Below are 14,986 nucleotides of genomic sequence, written 5' to 3'. Positions count from 1 at the left end.
AGTCAAACACTGCTAGGATGTTTTAAACAGTATATAATGCAATGTACGATTTATGAAACCAAAAAACTCAGTGTGTTATAAAAAAAAAAACATAAGGGAATTGCTAGTATTCAAACCTTACTGTGGTACGAGCCCTGGCATAATTAAGGATACTATATCAGAACTCTTATATAATGAGATTGCTGCTGTAATTTGTCGCCGCATTACTTGGCACAAAAGGGACAAGTGGATTTTGTTACAGGACAAGTAGATTTATGAAACAACCTGCCCCATGGACAAGTAGATATTTTATTAATTTCCACACGCCTGACACAACAGGCTTCCAACAACCTTGCCCCTGGACTCTGCAATCTGTGATTCTATCCTGCCAAAAGGTGCCACCCCTGTTCTGGACCCTTGGAAGTGGTCCTAAGGTGCTTTGGCAGTCTCTGTGGGTCAGCAGAAACAATGCATCTCCTCTGTGCAACCCCCAGCAGAACTGGCACATAGCCGCTACTGCATATGTTGAACAATGGCAAAGACCCACAACGGAATTGCCGTTGAGTGACGCATCATCGGCGCAGACCCTTAAATCCTTCGTCAAAGGCACACTCAACGACGATGGTGGCTTCAGCATTGCAGCTCCTCAGAACCCACGCATTACTCTGACTGTGCGACGCATCCTCTGCAGGACATGACTTATCACAATCCCTCGCTGACAGGATTCTCGACGCTGCCGTATGACCTTACATGGCAGCCGTGTTGCATCTTGGAACTGATGCATTGCTTGGGCTACGTGGCGCATCTACGACACAGATCCTCGCAACACTCCGCAAACCAAGATTTATGGTACTCTGTTCAGAGGGTCTAACTGGTTCCCTGTAGACGGGCCGTGCTCCATCATGGACAGTCTAAACTTGTGACTTTGTCCCGGTCCGACACGACCAGATGTCCACAGTATGTGCTTTATCCCTTTTGGCGATATTTTTACTAAAATCTGTCAAACTGAATATCCCCGGTTCTACTTATTGGATTTTTGTCATTTTAATACAGTTTTATTTATAAAAATTACTCTATTTTTCTAACTCTGTTTGGGATCCTTTTGTGGTGTTTTCATTGTGCTACTGTTTAAAGTGTTACACAAATAATTTACAAATTGCCTCTGAGTTAGGTCTGATTGCTCTGTGCCAAGCTACCAGAGGGTAGTAATTTAGGGTTCGCTTGTGACTTAACACTGTTAAGAATTGTGGTTGCTGCTTCAGAAGGGCTTCACCCCCCTCAAACAGTAACCCAATTTCTTACAACGTTAGGATGGATTTTAAGCTAAGAAACAGCACTAAAAGAAATCAAACACAGAGAGCAGCAAGAGCAAGCGCCTGTACTTTTTAAACGTGCTCCCACAGTAGTATTCCCCTCCTAAAATTACTCTTCATTATGTGAGTGGGAGTAACCTTGCTATTATTGGTAATTCTGCGTCAAAGAGTAACATAGAATAACCACATTTACTCCAGCATAATTAGGCTATCCTGTCTTAGGTTTAAACCTAGAATAAATGATAAAACCACACCGAACAGGAAATAGCCTTTACCAGTGTAAACACATAAAGACTGAAAAAACACCAGCACAACCACAAACTAAATGCCATTCAAAGAAAGGAAAAGGAGACTAAAAGAGTAATTTGTATTTCTTCCTGAAGGGGGCAATACAATTTAACTTTGTTATACATGGTAGCAGCCAGAAAGACTGGGCAAGCATTATTCTGTTTGTGTTTTGTTGTTTAGGGATGTCACTAAAATATTGTTTCTTCTACCTTTTTTCAGTTTTGTGGTCTTTGGTCTAAAGATGCAGGGTTTAGAAGCATGATTTAGGTCTTATTCAATTATTTTATAAACTGTAGAGAATCAGGAATATCAAAATCTTATCTGACATGTTGGCTACATTTGATTCTTTCACCGATGGGTAAATTGGCTCGGTTCATAAGAATCTTTCCCAATACGTACCATTACATTTACCCACAGACAGAGACTAGGCAAAACGAGTCCATATTGATAGTAAGTGAATTGCCAAATACCCCAGGCTTTAAACAAACAATTCAAGGTGTAGTGACAGATGTATGTGAAAAGAGTGCTGTCCCCAAGCATCTGGGATAGTGGTGAAAACATGACACCAGACTTTGGAAAAACATGGCATGCAGTGTCACTTGGAATGCTGCTGCAAAAAGGTTCAACAAAGACTGGAGTGATATTGTTTGTATTTGCCGTGATTCTGCTATTAATGCACACATTAATCGTTCACCATGGATTTACACTCATTGCAAGTTTTCACAGTATTTTTTCAACCTGCATCCATTGCACATCGGCACAGTCTTTCTTCCCTATCCCCGCTGGGAAATGACATTTTCACTTCCGGGTTAATTTCACGGCTTTAATTATGCACGCGCGTCTATTGCACATTTCGGACCGGAGCATCGGTTTCTTGACTTCACGTTTATTTAAAACAGGGGTGTTTACCCTTTTTTTTCTCAACACGAATGAATACGCGTATTAGATACTTGATAAATGTACCTTTTGACATGTTGATTATATTTTTGCAGGGACAGGTTTCAAAGCGCAGCGTTTCACTGATACAGCCCGTAACTGACACGTTTTGGAGCGCCGGATTGTAATGTCCACAGTTTATATTGTGAGTGTGTTTGACCGTGCTTGCATTTTATTTACCATTAGACATTAACAAACACTGGGCCCTACTCCTTTTTCGGTCACATTAGCTTTTATTATTATTTATTTTTATTTTTTCCAAGACCTTTATTGCAGATTGACATATTACACAGCTTCCAGCCTACAACCCCTCGGGCCGGCCGCGGAGAATGTACACTGCCTTCAGTCGTAAATCACACAGCCCTGTGCCGTCAACCCGGGGGTACGGCGGCGGTAGAGGGGACAAGTGTCTCACTGTGTACAGATGGATAATGCAGGACTCGTTTTCCTCTTTTTAAACCATAAAAGATAAGCATATTGCCAAAGTGTCGTAAAGGTGCCTAACAGTCGAACTCACCCCCCGCCCCCCCCAGTTAACGGAACAAGGTCATCACATTCAGCACCATAAATCGCCTCCGTACCGGTGGTGCGACCTCTGCAGCACACTCTTGAGCACCCGGGGCCACATTACGGTGAGGTTTTAAAGATCTCCTGCGCCCTCCTGCCCGACGGGAGGAGGCTCGCAGATGCCCCCCCTGAAATCATTCCAATTGGACCACACTTCAATCCACTTCCGGGGGCACCCTCTCCCTATATACACAGTCTTTTCCTGCAGCATACACCAGTCCATGTCGCTGTGCCAATCTGACAGTTTGGGCGGGAGAGGACTGCCCCATAGCCTGGCAATGTTCCTCTTTGCCACCATTTGTCCGAGCGTCACCCAGAGCCTCCCCTTCGGTGACAGGTCCGTAGGTTCCCATATATTGAGGAGGCACCTCTTGGCCTCCGGGCGAATTCCCACCTCCCATACCTCCTCCATACAATGCACCACCCTTCTCCAGTACCGCTGAATCTTAGGGCAATCCCACAACACATGGAAGAAGGTACCCGTTCCACCACATCCCCTCCTACAGCGCACTGAGTCCGCCCTCCCCATCATGCGCAGCCTAGTGCAGGAGATATACACTCTATGCAAGATCTTAAGTTGGATAAATCGTAGCCGGGCTGATATCGCGACCTCGCGGGGGGAAGCCAGAGCGTACAGCCACTCTTCGTCGTCTATCTCCAGCCCATCAGCGGCCCATTTCTCTCTAAGGGGTAGGAGCATGTCAGGGGGGTTATTGATTAGCTTTTTGTAAATGAGTGATATGGCGTGTTCCGTGAGGTGCCCATCCAGTAACCTATCTTCTAGCGGGGAAGTTTGCGGTAGCTTGGTCTCCAGTGGGATATTAGCCTGCAGGGAGTGTCGCACCTGTAAGTATCGAAAGTATTCGGTGTGCGCCAGCTCATATGTGTCTCGCATTTGGGCGAACGTACGAATCCCCGTAGGACCCAGGATATCCTTGATTTGGGAGATACCGATCAGGTCCCAGTTGCGGAACCCCTTGGTGCGTCCCAGGTTGCCTAATTTGTCGGATGCCCAAAGTGACGTGGCCATAGTAAGGACTCCTGCCCATCCAAGCTTCCTCTGGGCAATGTGCCATATCTGTACCGAGTGAAGTGTGGGTCCGGTGAGTTGGCGTTTACCCCGTCTGGAGTAGAGTGCTATCTCATAGTTTCCCCCGGGAAGCAGCCATCTGTCCATGCCATAGGCGGGATCATTCCCATCTCCATACGTACCCTGGTTTATCGCGGACAGGTGGGCTGCCCAGTAGTATTTGCGGATGTCAGGGAGGGCTACACCACCGTCGTACCACCCCAGTGTGAGTTTGGTCAAGGAGATTCGGGGTGACCCGGCCCAAAGGAGGTCGCGCAGTGCGGCCTCGATCGACACAAAGTAGCCGTTGGGGACTAGGTCTGGATAGTTCTGTAGTGCATATAGAAACCGCGGTAGCGCTAGCATCTTAAATAGGGCCGCCCGGCCCAGCAGAGACAGTGGCAGGTGCTGCCAGGATTTGGCCTCTCTCTGGAGCCGCACCAGCGGCGGCTTAAGGTTGCGCTCGTATGACAGAGCCTTGTTAGTGGTGATGTACACTCCCAGGTATTTAAACCCGTCCTCTGCCACATTGATAGGGCAGGTGTCCGGGAGCCGCGGAGGTTCACCCCATAAGACATAAAGGTGCAATTTGGCCCAGTTGACCCGGAAGCACGAGTTAAGACCGAAACTCGCAAGTATGTCGAGCGCCACAATTATCAACCTGCGCGGCTCACTAAGGTACAGGAGTATGTCATCGGCATAGAGGGAGATTCTATCCTCCCACCCCTCCGCCCAAGATATACCTTTTAGGTCGACAGCCTGCCTTATCCAGGCCACGAGTGGCTCGAGGGAGAGGGCGAAAAGAAGGGGAGAGAGGGGGCAGCCCTGCCTGGTCCCTCTTTCAAGCGTGAAAACATCGGACAGCTTGTTGTTCACCAGCACCCGCGCCAGGGGCTTGGCATATAGTAGACACACTCACGCTATAAAGTGAGGTCCGAAGCCCAGTTTGCGCAGGACCGTGAACATGTATGCCCACTCTAAGGTGTCGAAGGCCATGGTGGCGTCCAAGGAAACCACCACTGCGTCCTCCTGTAATCTGTGGCATTGCCCCAGCACGCCGTTTAGCCGTCTAATGTTGAGGGCCGTGTTACGGTGTGGCATGAACCCCGACTGGTCCGGGTGGACCAACAAGGGAAGCACCGATCGGAGCCTATTGGCCAGCGTCTTCGCCAGTATTTTGGGCTCCGCGTTTAGGAGCGAAATCGGTCTGTATGACGCACATGAGTCTCTGGGTTTCCCTTTTTTCGGTATTGCCACTATGGTCGCCATACGCTGATCACGGGGCAGCACCCCCCTCTTCCTACTATGCTCGAACATGTGTTTCAGATGCTTGCTAATGGCGTCCGGCTGGAGCTTGTAGAGCTCAATTGGGAGGCCGTTGGGGCCCGATCTTTATACGTTAGGGAGGGCATTCGAATGTCCGTTAGGAGGTCCATGGAGTCCTCCTCCGGCCGGTCCAACCCACGCCGGTAGACTTGCTTGTAGTGTCTCGCAAACTGTTCCACTATTTCCCGAGGCTCAGTAACTACAGTCCCGCCCTCGGTACGTATTTCTGGCACCACCTTACTGGCTTGTTGTTTTTTTGCCAGCCAGGCAATAAGTTTCCCAGCTTTATCGCCCTGGTCGTATATTCTACCTAGCTTGTGACGAGCCACAGTCTGGGCCTCTTGGGTAACCATTTCTTTATACTCCGCCGCCTTCAGCTGGTGCCTGACCTCCCTGTCCCCTGCCTCCGGCGCCTCCCTCTCCAGGACCTCCAATTCCGCCTCTAGTGTGGCGACCTGCCCGCACCGCTCCCGCCGTCTAGCCGATATGGCCGAAAGCGCCTCTCCCCTAATCATGGGCTTAAATGCCTCCCACAAGGTGACGGGGGATTTTACCGAGCCAAGATTGTCTTCGAAATATCGAGAGATTGAGTGGGATATATGTTTTTTGGTGTCCTCGAGTTTCAAGTGCCATGCGTTTATTGGTGCTATGCAACCCTCCCGTTTATTCCCAAATGTGATGTGCTTGTGGACTGGTGAGTGGTCCGAAATGCCTCTAGGCAGAAGCGCCGCCTCCAGTACTGTCATGTCTTGTTGCAGCAGAGTAAGGATGTAGTCTAATCGCGAGAAGGAGTGATGCGACCCCGAAAAGAAGGTAAATTGGCTGTCCGTTGGGTGGAGCAGGCGCCATACGTCCGTAAGCCCAAAGGCCTCAAGAAAGTCCGCCAACCACTCCTGCCCCTGGGGCAGGTCTCTGGGGGGCTGTCTATCCCGGGTGCCTGACACAACTGCGTTGAAATCCCCTCCCAGCACCAACTGACCCTCGGGAAGGGAAAGGAGAAAAGTGCCCAGGTCCGCGAAGGCCCGGGTTTGGAGGCCAGGCGGGATGTAGACAGACAGTAAATTAAGCGTGCGGCCCTCCCAGCGTCCAGACACTGCCGAGAAGCGGCCCTGTGGATCTGTCCTTACCAGGTCTATATGGAGGGGCAGCGCGCGCCGCAGGAGTACCCCCACCTCTCTCGAGCCGGAGGTGAAGACAGAGTGAGCTGCCAGAGTGTAGCCATATCTATTGAGGGCCTGACAGACATTCCCCAGCATATGCGTTTCTTGCAGTAGCACTACGTCCGGCTGGTGCCGCTTAAGGAATTGCAGGACTATGGTGCGCTTGAGTCTATCCCCTAGTCCGTTGACATTCCAGCTGAGGACCTACAAACTTTTTTCCCATCTCCTAGCCATAACTGTAGATCGTGAGGGTGCCTCGTCCCACCACCCAGGTAGTACGGCTTACTATGTGACAACCTATTCCGTGTGACCATAGAAATTCCCCAACTCCCCACCCCTCCCTGGTTCCCACCCCGCACGTGTTCGTAAGGCTGAGAGTCAAAGAACTGGCAACCCCTGCGTGCCCCCCACTTTCCCCCCCCATCTGTCCCCAACATCCCTGCCCCCCGTGCCAAAACAAACCCCCCTCCCTGCCCCCTGCTCCGTGGGTTCTGAACTACCCACCACCCCAATTAGCAGAGCGCCTGTCGCCCAACCCTGCCCCGGTGGAGCCCACCGAGGTACTCAACGTGGGAAGTTTGTGGGCCAACCCCCTCCTGACCGCGGTGCCCAGTTCGTTCAGCCCTCAGGCCAGCAGTGCATCATCTAACAGTGAGCCTGGCTCAAAGGATTTGGGCAGGCCCTCACCCTGCCCCCCGGAGCAGTAAGACTAACAGTCAAGTACTTTCATACGTTACTGTCCGGCGGCTTCTCGTCAAGCTCCAGTGGCCTCATCGCGCAGCGTCGTCTCTGGGTGAGTCCCAGCGGGGACTGTTCGATCGTGAACGCCAGGACCTCTGGCTCTGCTCACCACCTTCCATTCGCCCCGCCGTTGATCCCGGGGAGGGGAGCCCCGAGCCACGCCATTGTGCACCGTCCCGCCGGGGGGCCTCTGCCGTTGCGGTCGTGTCCAGCCACTCCTGCACCGCTGCCGGCGAGGTGAAGAAGAGGGACTTACCGCCGGCAATGATCTTCAGTTTGGCGGGAAACATCATCATGTACCGAAGCCCACACTCTCGCAGTGCCGCCTTAACTCCTTGAAAGGAGCGCCTTTCCTGTTGGACCTGGAGCGTGGAGTCCGGGAAGAAGCGAACCGTGGCCCCCTCATAGTGTAGGTCGCCGTGTTGTCTAGCCACCTGGAGAATTGCGTCGCGGTCGCGGTAGTTCAGCACTTTAGCAATGATTGTTCGCGGTAGGGCCCCTGGTTTGGGTTTAGGGATCGGGCCCTGTGAGCTCGCTCGATCGTGAAGAGCTTGGAGAGCCTCTTGGGTTTCAGTTGGCGGAGAATCAGGTCCTCCAGAAAGAGCTCCACACTGTCCCCTTCGAGTCCTTCCGTCACACCCACCACGCGTATGTTGCTCCTCCTGGCCCTACCTTCCTGGTCTTCGAGCCGTAGGGCCATCAGCCGATGTTGGTGCACAAGCTGGTTGACCCTGCCCTCGAGCCGTTTTTCAGATTCCTGCAGGGCTTTTATGTCCGTTTCGTTGGTTTTGGACCGGTCCGTGGTTTTCCCCAAGTCAGCCCGGAGCAGGTTCACCTCTATAGTGATCTTGTCCATTTTCCTCTCCAGGTTCGTCCCAAGGGTTTGGATCGCGGCCATTATAAACGTCAGGGAGGGTTCTGCCTGCCCCGCGGCCTCCTTCGTAGCCCCTCCCGGCTGTGGCGTCGGTTTGGCTATAGTGTATTGGTCCAGCTTGTTGGCCTGGGTCGCGGCGCCTCCTTTGGGCCGCATGGTCGCGTCAGTGCCACTGGCGCCCGATGTTCCTTCGCCCGCCTCTGTGCTGGGGCGCCCTCGGGTCCGTCAGCTCCGATCCCCTGGGTATGAAGTCCGGGTGCAGCCGCCGCCCCACCGGCACTTGTCAGGTATAGTTCGGGGCGGGGGGCCCCCCGTATGGTCAGGCCGTCGCGGTCCGGGGTCAGCGACCCAAGCCACCACGTCGCCGGCTTTATTGTGTCCAGCGCGTCCAGCGGCCAAGAACTCGGGCCCCCACCCGGCAGGTGATACGTGGCATTCCGCAGATGCAGCCCCCAGCCGATCCTCCGTCCTCACCCCGGCGGCAGCAGAGAGAAACCGGTCGTCCCCCTCCCCGGGAGAGGTCATCAGCTGGTCGCAGTCGGGCGCAGCCTCCCGGCAGCTCACCGATCCACCGTGCGCCAAGGTCTTCCAGCGGTACAAAAGGGGGTGGTGATGGTCTTCCAGCAGCGCCGCTATGAAGCCAGAGTCATGCGGCGCCTCGGCGTCACCTGCGAGGCGCCGTCCCCGACTGCCGCCGTCGCTCCGGGCGCAGCGCGCCGCAGGCCAAAAGCCAGGGCCTCAATTAGATTAGGGAGCGGCCGCGGGGTTCCATGGACGAGGCGCCGAGCCGTCGCCACCCGTCGCGGCCGCCGTACGGAGGCGTCAGCAGGTTTTCGGCATCCGCGAAGCCGCTCCGGCAGAGCACTGGGCCTGAGGAAGCTGGGGGGGGGTCGTCTCCGGGTGATCCCTCCAGCACAGATTCAGGTCGGATGTAGAAGGACACCAACGGTCCCGGCGGAGCTCAGGGATCAGGCGGCCATTTCATATGGCGCCTGGCCACGCCCCCACATTAGCTTTTAACCATTGTGGTCACACAATTAATTGCAGGAACTCCCGTACCGTTTCATCGCTCGGGGAACTTTCAGCATGAATGCACTACTTTTTCGTTTCCGTTATTGTTCACGCACTTTACTTTTCCTTGGTCACCATTCCTCACGTTCCTTTCTTTCACGATCCTTTTTTTGTTACCAGTATTTCATTGAAAGTAATGTCATTTCGGATGAGCATGACCATGTTTCTTTCACTCAGCATGAAGTTTATCACTTCAGATTGCTTACCCCATAATATCTCGTTTGACCTTCATTTTTGAATCCTGATAATGGTTGTACTGATACCCAGTTTCTTTTGATTTCTATAGACATAAAGCCCCTGACGAAGGGCTACTGCCCGAAATGCATTGGGCATTTTGATATACATCATGTATATCAGAGTGAATTCTAAACTCACTGTTATGATGGAATAACAGAAGACCTCATGAAGAAAAATGTTAAATGAATAACAAACGAACATACATGAAGAATTGAAGGAATTTCAGTTTTAAAGCAGTACGTGTTTGATTTTTATTTGAGTGCTGGTTGGGGATGCCGTTCACTACGTGAGGACAGCGCATCATTCTTCATATAAAAACTGTGTGTCATGACCTGTCAAAATCGATACCAGAGCTGAAGTGCTTCCCTGTAAGGGATCCTTGCCACTTTCTAGATGGTATGATGAAAGCATCTTTACAATCTTCAGAGTTAATGAAGAATGCCATTGACTTTATAGTCCATTCTAGTGCAGTGCTTTGTAATGCTCGGGAACTAAACCACAAATATTTCTCGCTTTGTGTGGCATCAAAGAAAGAGGCATTCCAACTGTGTCATTTAGCTGGTTGTTCTCAGTCCTAGAGGCCGTGAATGCTATATTATCAATGTGGCGACCGTTTACAGAATTTTTGCTTAGTGATGATGCCAAAGCAAGAAATGTTAGGATCTTCGGTCGCATATTGATAGAGATGTAAAAAAAAGTACACTCTACTAAATTCTTTGATTTTCACAGGAAAACATTACTACTGTAGTGGATATAATAAAAAAAGGTTTGTATAATTCGAAGTGTAAACCTCAAACAAGTAGCGATCAGAACAGAGCAATATTGAAATAGTGAATCACATTTTACCTTTTTACTTCCAAGTCAAAAGGCAGAATAAATAATCAACTTACTTTTAATTTTGATGTTTTTTCGTGCAGGGTCATCATTTCCTTTCTAACGTTAACTAACTTGTTATGATAGTATTTTGCTTCTGAGAGCTAAAAAGAACGTAATAAATGAGTCAATATTATAAAGTAAAAACTTTCAATTAAGCAATCGCAAATGCATGGTTTACATTCGTAACACCAAATCTTTTGGATTCATCTTACAGATATTTTTCTTTCCGTGTAACGCGTACTCTAGTCTCTGTTTTTAACCTTAACACAATATTTTATGAGTAAAAGAGAATAAATCCTCACTGTGGAAGTTGGGAGCATGAGGACTGTGATAAAAACCAACTTCCACCTGTTAGTACCCTCTGACCGGAAAATCGGATACTCAATTGAAAGAGCAAGTGGTGGGTACATGGATTGGAGGGAGGTTAACATGCATTACTGATCATGCATTAAAACAAGATTTAAAATAGTCTGTATTTATCTACTACCAAAGTCACCCTAAAGAAATACTTCTCGCCTGCTTCACAAAGGCCAGCATCTCTTCTAATGGAGAGAATATCAACGTTTTAATCTGTACATATTAAATAGCTGCTATAATAAGTACACAAAGATAGCACAACTCACCAAAGCATTGATGTCAAGAATGGTACTGCACTCCCTGAATTTTGAAATTTCTTGTTCCAATGTATCTAGTAATACCACCTGGTTCTGCCTATTAAAATTGAAGCACAAACATTAGCAAGTACAAAAGCATTAAAATAAAGTATAACAAATTATGAAAACATATTTAACCTTCATTCAAACAAATGTCAATGAAAGAGAACTTTGCCAACTTTAATAGACTATGCTGAATAATCCTAAATAGCTCAGATTTTTCTAAAGAATGTATGTATGCATGTATATATATATATAACTACGTTCACTGACTTTGGTTCCTTCATGGAACATTTTGCACTGATCCGTCAAGCGAGGGTCAAGAAAAAGGAGAGAGGCGTTCCAAAAGAGTGATTTCAGATGATAATTCCCATGGAAACTTTGCACAGCAACACCAAAAAATGCCACATTGGAGTCACACAAAATCTGGCAAAAAGTTAGAACTTTATTCAGAAAGCATAATTTTGTGACTTTGTTTTAATCCGTTCAGCGTTTAAAAAAAAAATAAAAAGAGAATAGCATTTAAAGATTGGCTTGGGGTGGGCACAAAGGGGTTAACCCTTAGAAAAAGTTAGAGATATCTGGAAGCTTCGTTCCACGGTAGAGTACTGCCATGGTACCAAACTATAAAAAATATTTTGAGGTGATCTGTCAAAGGAGCTTTTTCTCCCATCGGCCATTTTAGTTTTGTGGTACTGGTCCCGCAGTGCTGAATCAATCTTATTGGCTGGCTGCAACATCCAAGAAAAGGTGCAGCCATCATTACAGGTCCCCGAGTCCTGACCAAATTTGAAAAAGGTCCATAAAGGGGTACCCTGGCTACCAGGCCCACGTGGGGGACCATAGGAAGTCCCTGATCAGTAATTAAAATTTAAATAATGTGCCTATTTTGTTTGTGGTACCGCTGTACTACCCCTGGAATCAGCAAATACCTCCTTGTAGTACTGCGGTATGCAAAATAATAATACAAGAATGCAGTGGGGGATGGCCACACTCCAGTGTGTTGGGCTCAGGACCTCACCCTGCGCGTAACCCCCATAGCAGATGGTCAAAGAATGTGTGCATTTGGAGTTGGCCAGTCCTTGGTGATAGGGGACAGAGCATGGGCGCAGGCCTGGTCCTGTGGCCAATCCCTACTGCGCAAGACCGACCCCCCATCCGCATTACTGATGAAGCATACAGGACTTTGTCTTGTATGATGTCATCAATGACGCAATTTCACATGTCATTTAGGATGTAATGTGTGATGTCACAAGTACTGCATGACAGGAGCGCAAGTTATAGTAAGTTTACTATACTAGAACTAGCGAATTTCATTTAAATGTTAAATCGGATCTCATTTCAACACAGGAACTATAACGTCACTTTAACGATCTTTTGTTTTTTTCATGAAATATATATGTAATTATACATATATATATATATATATATATTACCTACTGGCGGTCGCCAGTAGGTAGTTATAGTTAGGACCACGTTTCCATAGGAAAACCTCAACATTCTATTTTGAATAACTTTGGCGCCGGTCGACGAATCCTCGCGAATTTCTCAAAATAGGTGGGGCGCTACGCTCCGCTCCTACCCTGAAAGTCTCGGGGGGATCCGTCAAGCGGGGGCTGAGATAAAAGGGGGGTCCCAAAACGCGTTTTTCCCATGCATTTTTCCATAGGACCTTTAGAACGAGCTACAGCCCGAACGGCTGAACAGAATTACTCAAAATTTGGCAGAGAGGTAGTCCCTAGGTCAAGGAAGTGCCTTTTGTAGGTTTGGTGTAAATCTGTTCAGTAGATTCTGAGAAAATAGCCTTTAAATCAATATATATATCTGAGCCCGCTTACGGTACGCTTACCGTACGCTTACGGTAAGCGTACGGTGGCGTGCGCGAGCGCGATTCTGATTGGCTCTTAGATCTTAGTAAACATTCGAATCGGCCGAAACCAGGAAGCGGCGGCCGCCATTTTGTGTATTTCACTCTGAAAAAAAAGAGTGAAAACAAGGAAAGGGGGCAATGAGGAGAGTTACAGACCCCCTAACATTTGTGAGGGGGTCAAAGAAGGACTGTAAAGTACAAAGAAAACATTTATTGATTTTAAAAAAAATCACGGGGTACGCGTACGGTAAGCTTACGGTAAGCGTACGGTAGAAAAAAAAAAAAAAAAAAAATGAAAAGCAGATTTAAGAGTTTAGATATTAGGGAGCTCTAAAAAGAGCCGTTGTGTTTATGAAATGATTTTTTAGTGGTACCTACAAGTAAGTACCGATGCAGAGTCTAAGGTTCAAGAGGAAGACTCTGTTCCCTTCATCATTGAAGTGCACACCATCTCCTCTATAAATGTCTTGCATGTCATAACGCAAGTTGTTGTGGTAAATGGCACCCATACTATAGTCACGGAGGAAAGCAGAAACAGATTTGTTGACGTGCTTTCTTGCTTTGTCATCGCACCGCGTGCCCACCGTGCATGCACGGCACTAACTGCGTAAAGTGGGCGCACGGTGCGCGAAGCGCACCGCGTGCTCACTGTGCGCGCACGGTGCGCGAAGCGCACCGTGCGCGCACGGAACGCGCACGGAACGAACTGCGTTAAGTGGGCGCGCACGCCACGAATGGCGTAAAGTAACTTAGCATTTAAAAAACCGTACAAATTCACTGAAAAAACCATAGGTTTCACACACGTTATAGTTAGGAATTAGCATTTAAAAAACCTTGCAAATTCACTGAAAAAACCATAGGTTTCACACATGTTATAGTTAGCGGAAATTTTACTGATAAAAAACCAATGAAATTCCCCCGTTATAGTTAGTGCAGGCAACTATAACTCACGCGACCGCAATCTTCTGCTGATGACATATGTGTCTTTATGAAAAAAAAATATTTGTAATATATGTATAGCTAAAAATGTATGGAAGAAGACATGGGCAAATAAGTGTCTAAATACAGTATTAGCATCAGCAGAGGATTGCGGTCGCGTGAGTTATAGTTGCCTGCACTAACTATAACGGGGGAATTTCATTGGTTTTTTATCAGTAAAATTTCCGCTAACTATAACATGTGTGAAACCTATGGTTTTTTCAGTGAATATATATATATATACACACACACATACGCACACATAGCTGTTTATATTTTTATTACATTATCTTTTTGTTTCAATTAAATGTGGAAGTGGGAGGGGAAGAGCCCCCCAATCCCTCATTATTTCTATATATGGTATTGTTCTTACATAATTGTATTGTTTGGTTTTAAGGGGGTATAACCGGGAAACCCCTTTTGTTTCTGTATATTTCCCTTATATTGTGCTCTCTAAATATATATATATATATATATATATATATATATATATATATATATATATATATATATATATATATATATATATATATATATATATATATATAAATAAATAAAAAAATCAAGATCGCTTTAAGCGATCGAAACGCGTCATGGTAGGCACTATGCCCGAGCAGCTATGGAGTTAATTTTTTGCCAATAAATTATTGCAGTGCGATAAAGAGAGTACTAGAGTCGCAAAATCGGGACACTTTTTTACAACAGCATCTATCTGCACAGTTGCTAACCAGCAAGTGCCATTGTTCCATTTTTAGGTAAAGCCTAGCAGACAGCATAGCTGTGTGGTTGTAAACACATATTGGGGACATGCTGAAAGCTGACCTAGAAATGCATTCTGTCCACTACCCCTTTTGTCACTCACATGTGCTTGCTGGCTTTATTTGTTTTAGCCTGCCCAGATTGTGTTAGTCCCTCCCATGGAGCACAGCCTGTTTACCACCTTCCTGAATGACTCCTAATAATCTTCCACCAAAGCTGGCTTTTTGGGAACTCTTTAGTTTTCGAGAAGCAGTTCATGAGTGTGCTTGTTTTATCCAACTATTTCCCA

The 14,986-nt window shown here is 47.7% G+C and overlaps 1 protein-coding gene across 1 annotated transcript in view; it reads right to left on the bottom strand.

Moving 5' to 3' along the window:
* The window catches only part of BLOC1S6 (biogenesis of lysosomal organelles complex 1 subunit 6), a 218,271-nt gene that overhangs the window by 78,147 nt on the left and 125,138 nt on the right, over window positions 1-14,986 (bottom strand). Inside the window, exons 3-4 of the mRNA XM_085644238.1 lie at window positions 11,061-11,148; window positions 10,452-10,538 (exon numbers count right to left, since the gene is read on the bottom strand). Coding sequence (XP_085500364.1) covers window positions 10,452-10,538; window positions 11,061-11,148 — 175 coding nt within the window. The remainder of the gene's footprint in view (window positions 1-10,451; window positions 10,539-11,060; window positions 11,149-14,986) is intronic.

The sequence above is a fragment of the Triturus cristatus genome, chromosome 3_1 (assembly GCF_964204655.1).
Source record: "Triturus cristatus chromosome 3_1, aTriCri1.1, whole genome shotgun sequence".
Lineage (NCBI taxonomy): Eukaryota > Metazoa > Chordata > Amphibia > Caudata > Salamandridae > Triturus > Triturus cristatus.
This window is presented reverse-complemented; position numbering and strand designations above follow the sequence as displayed.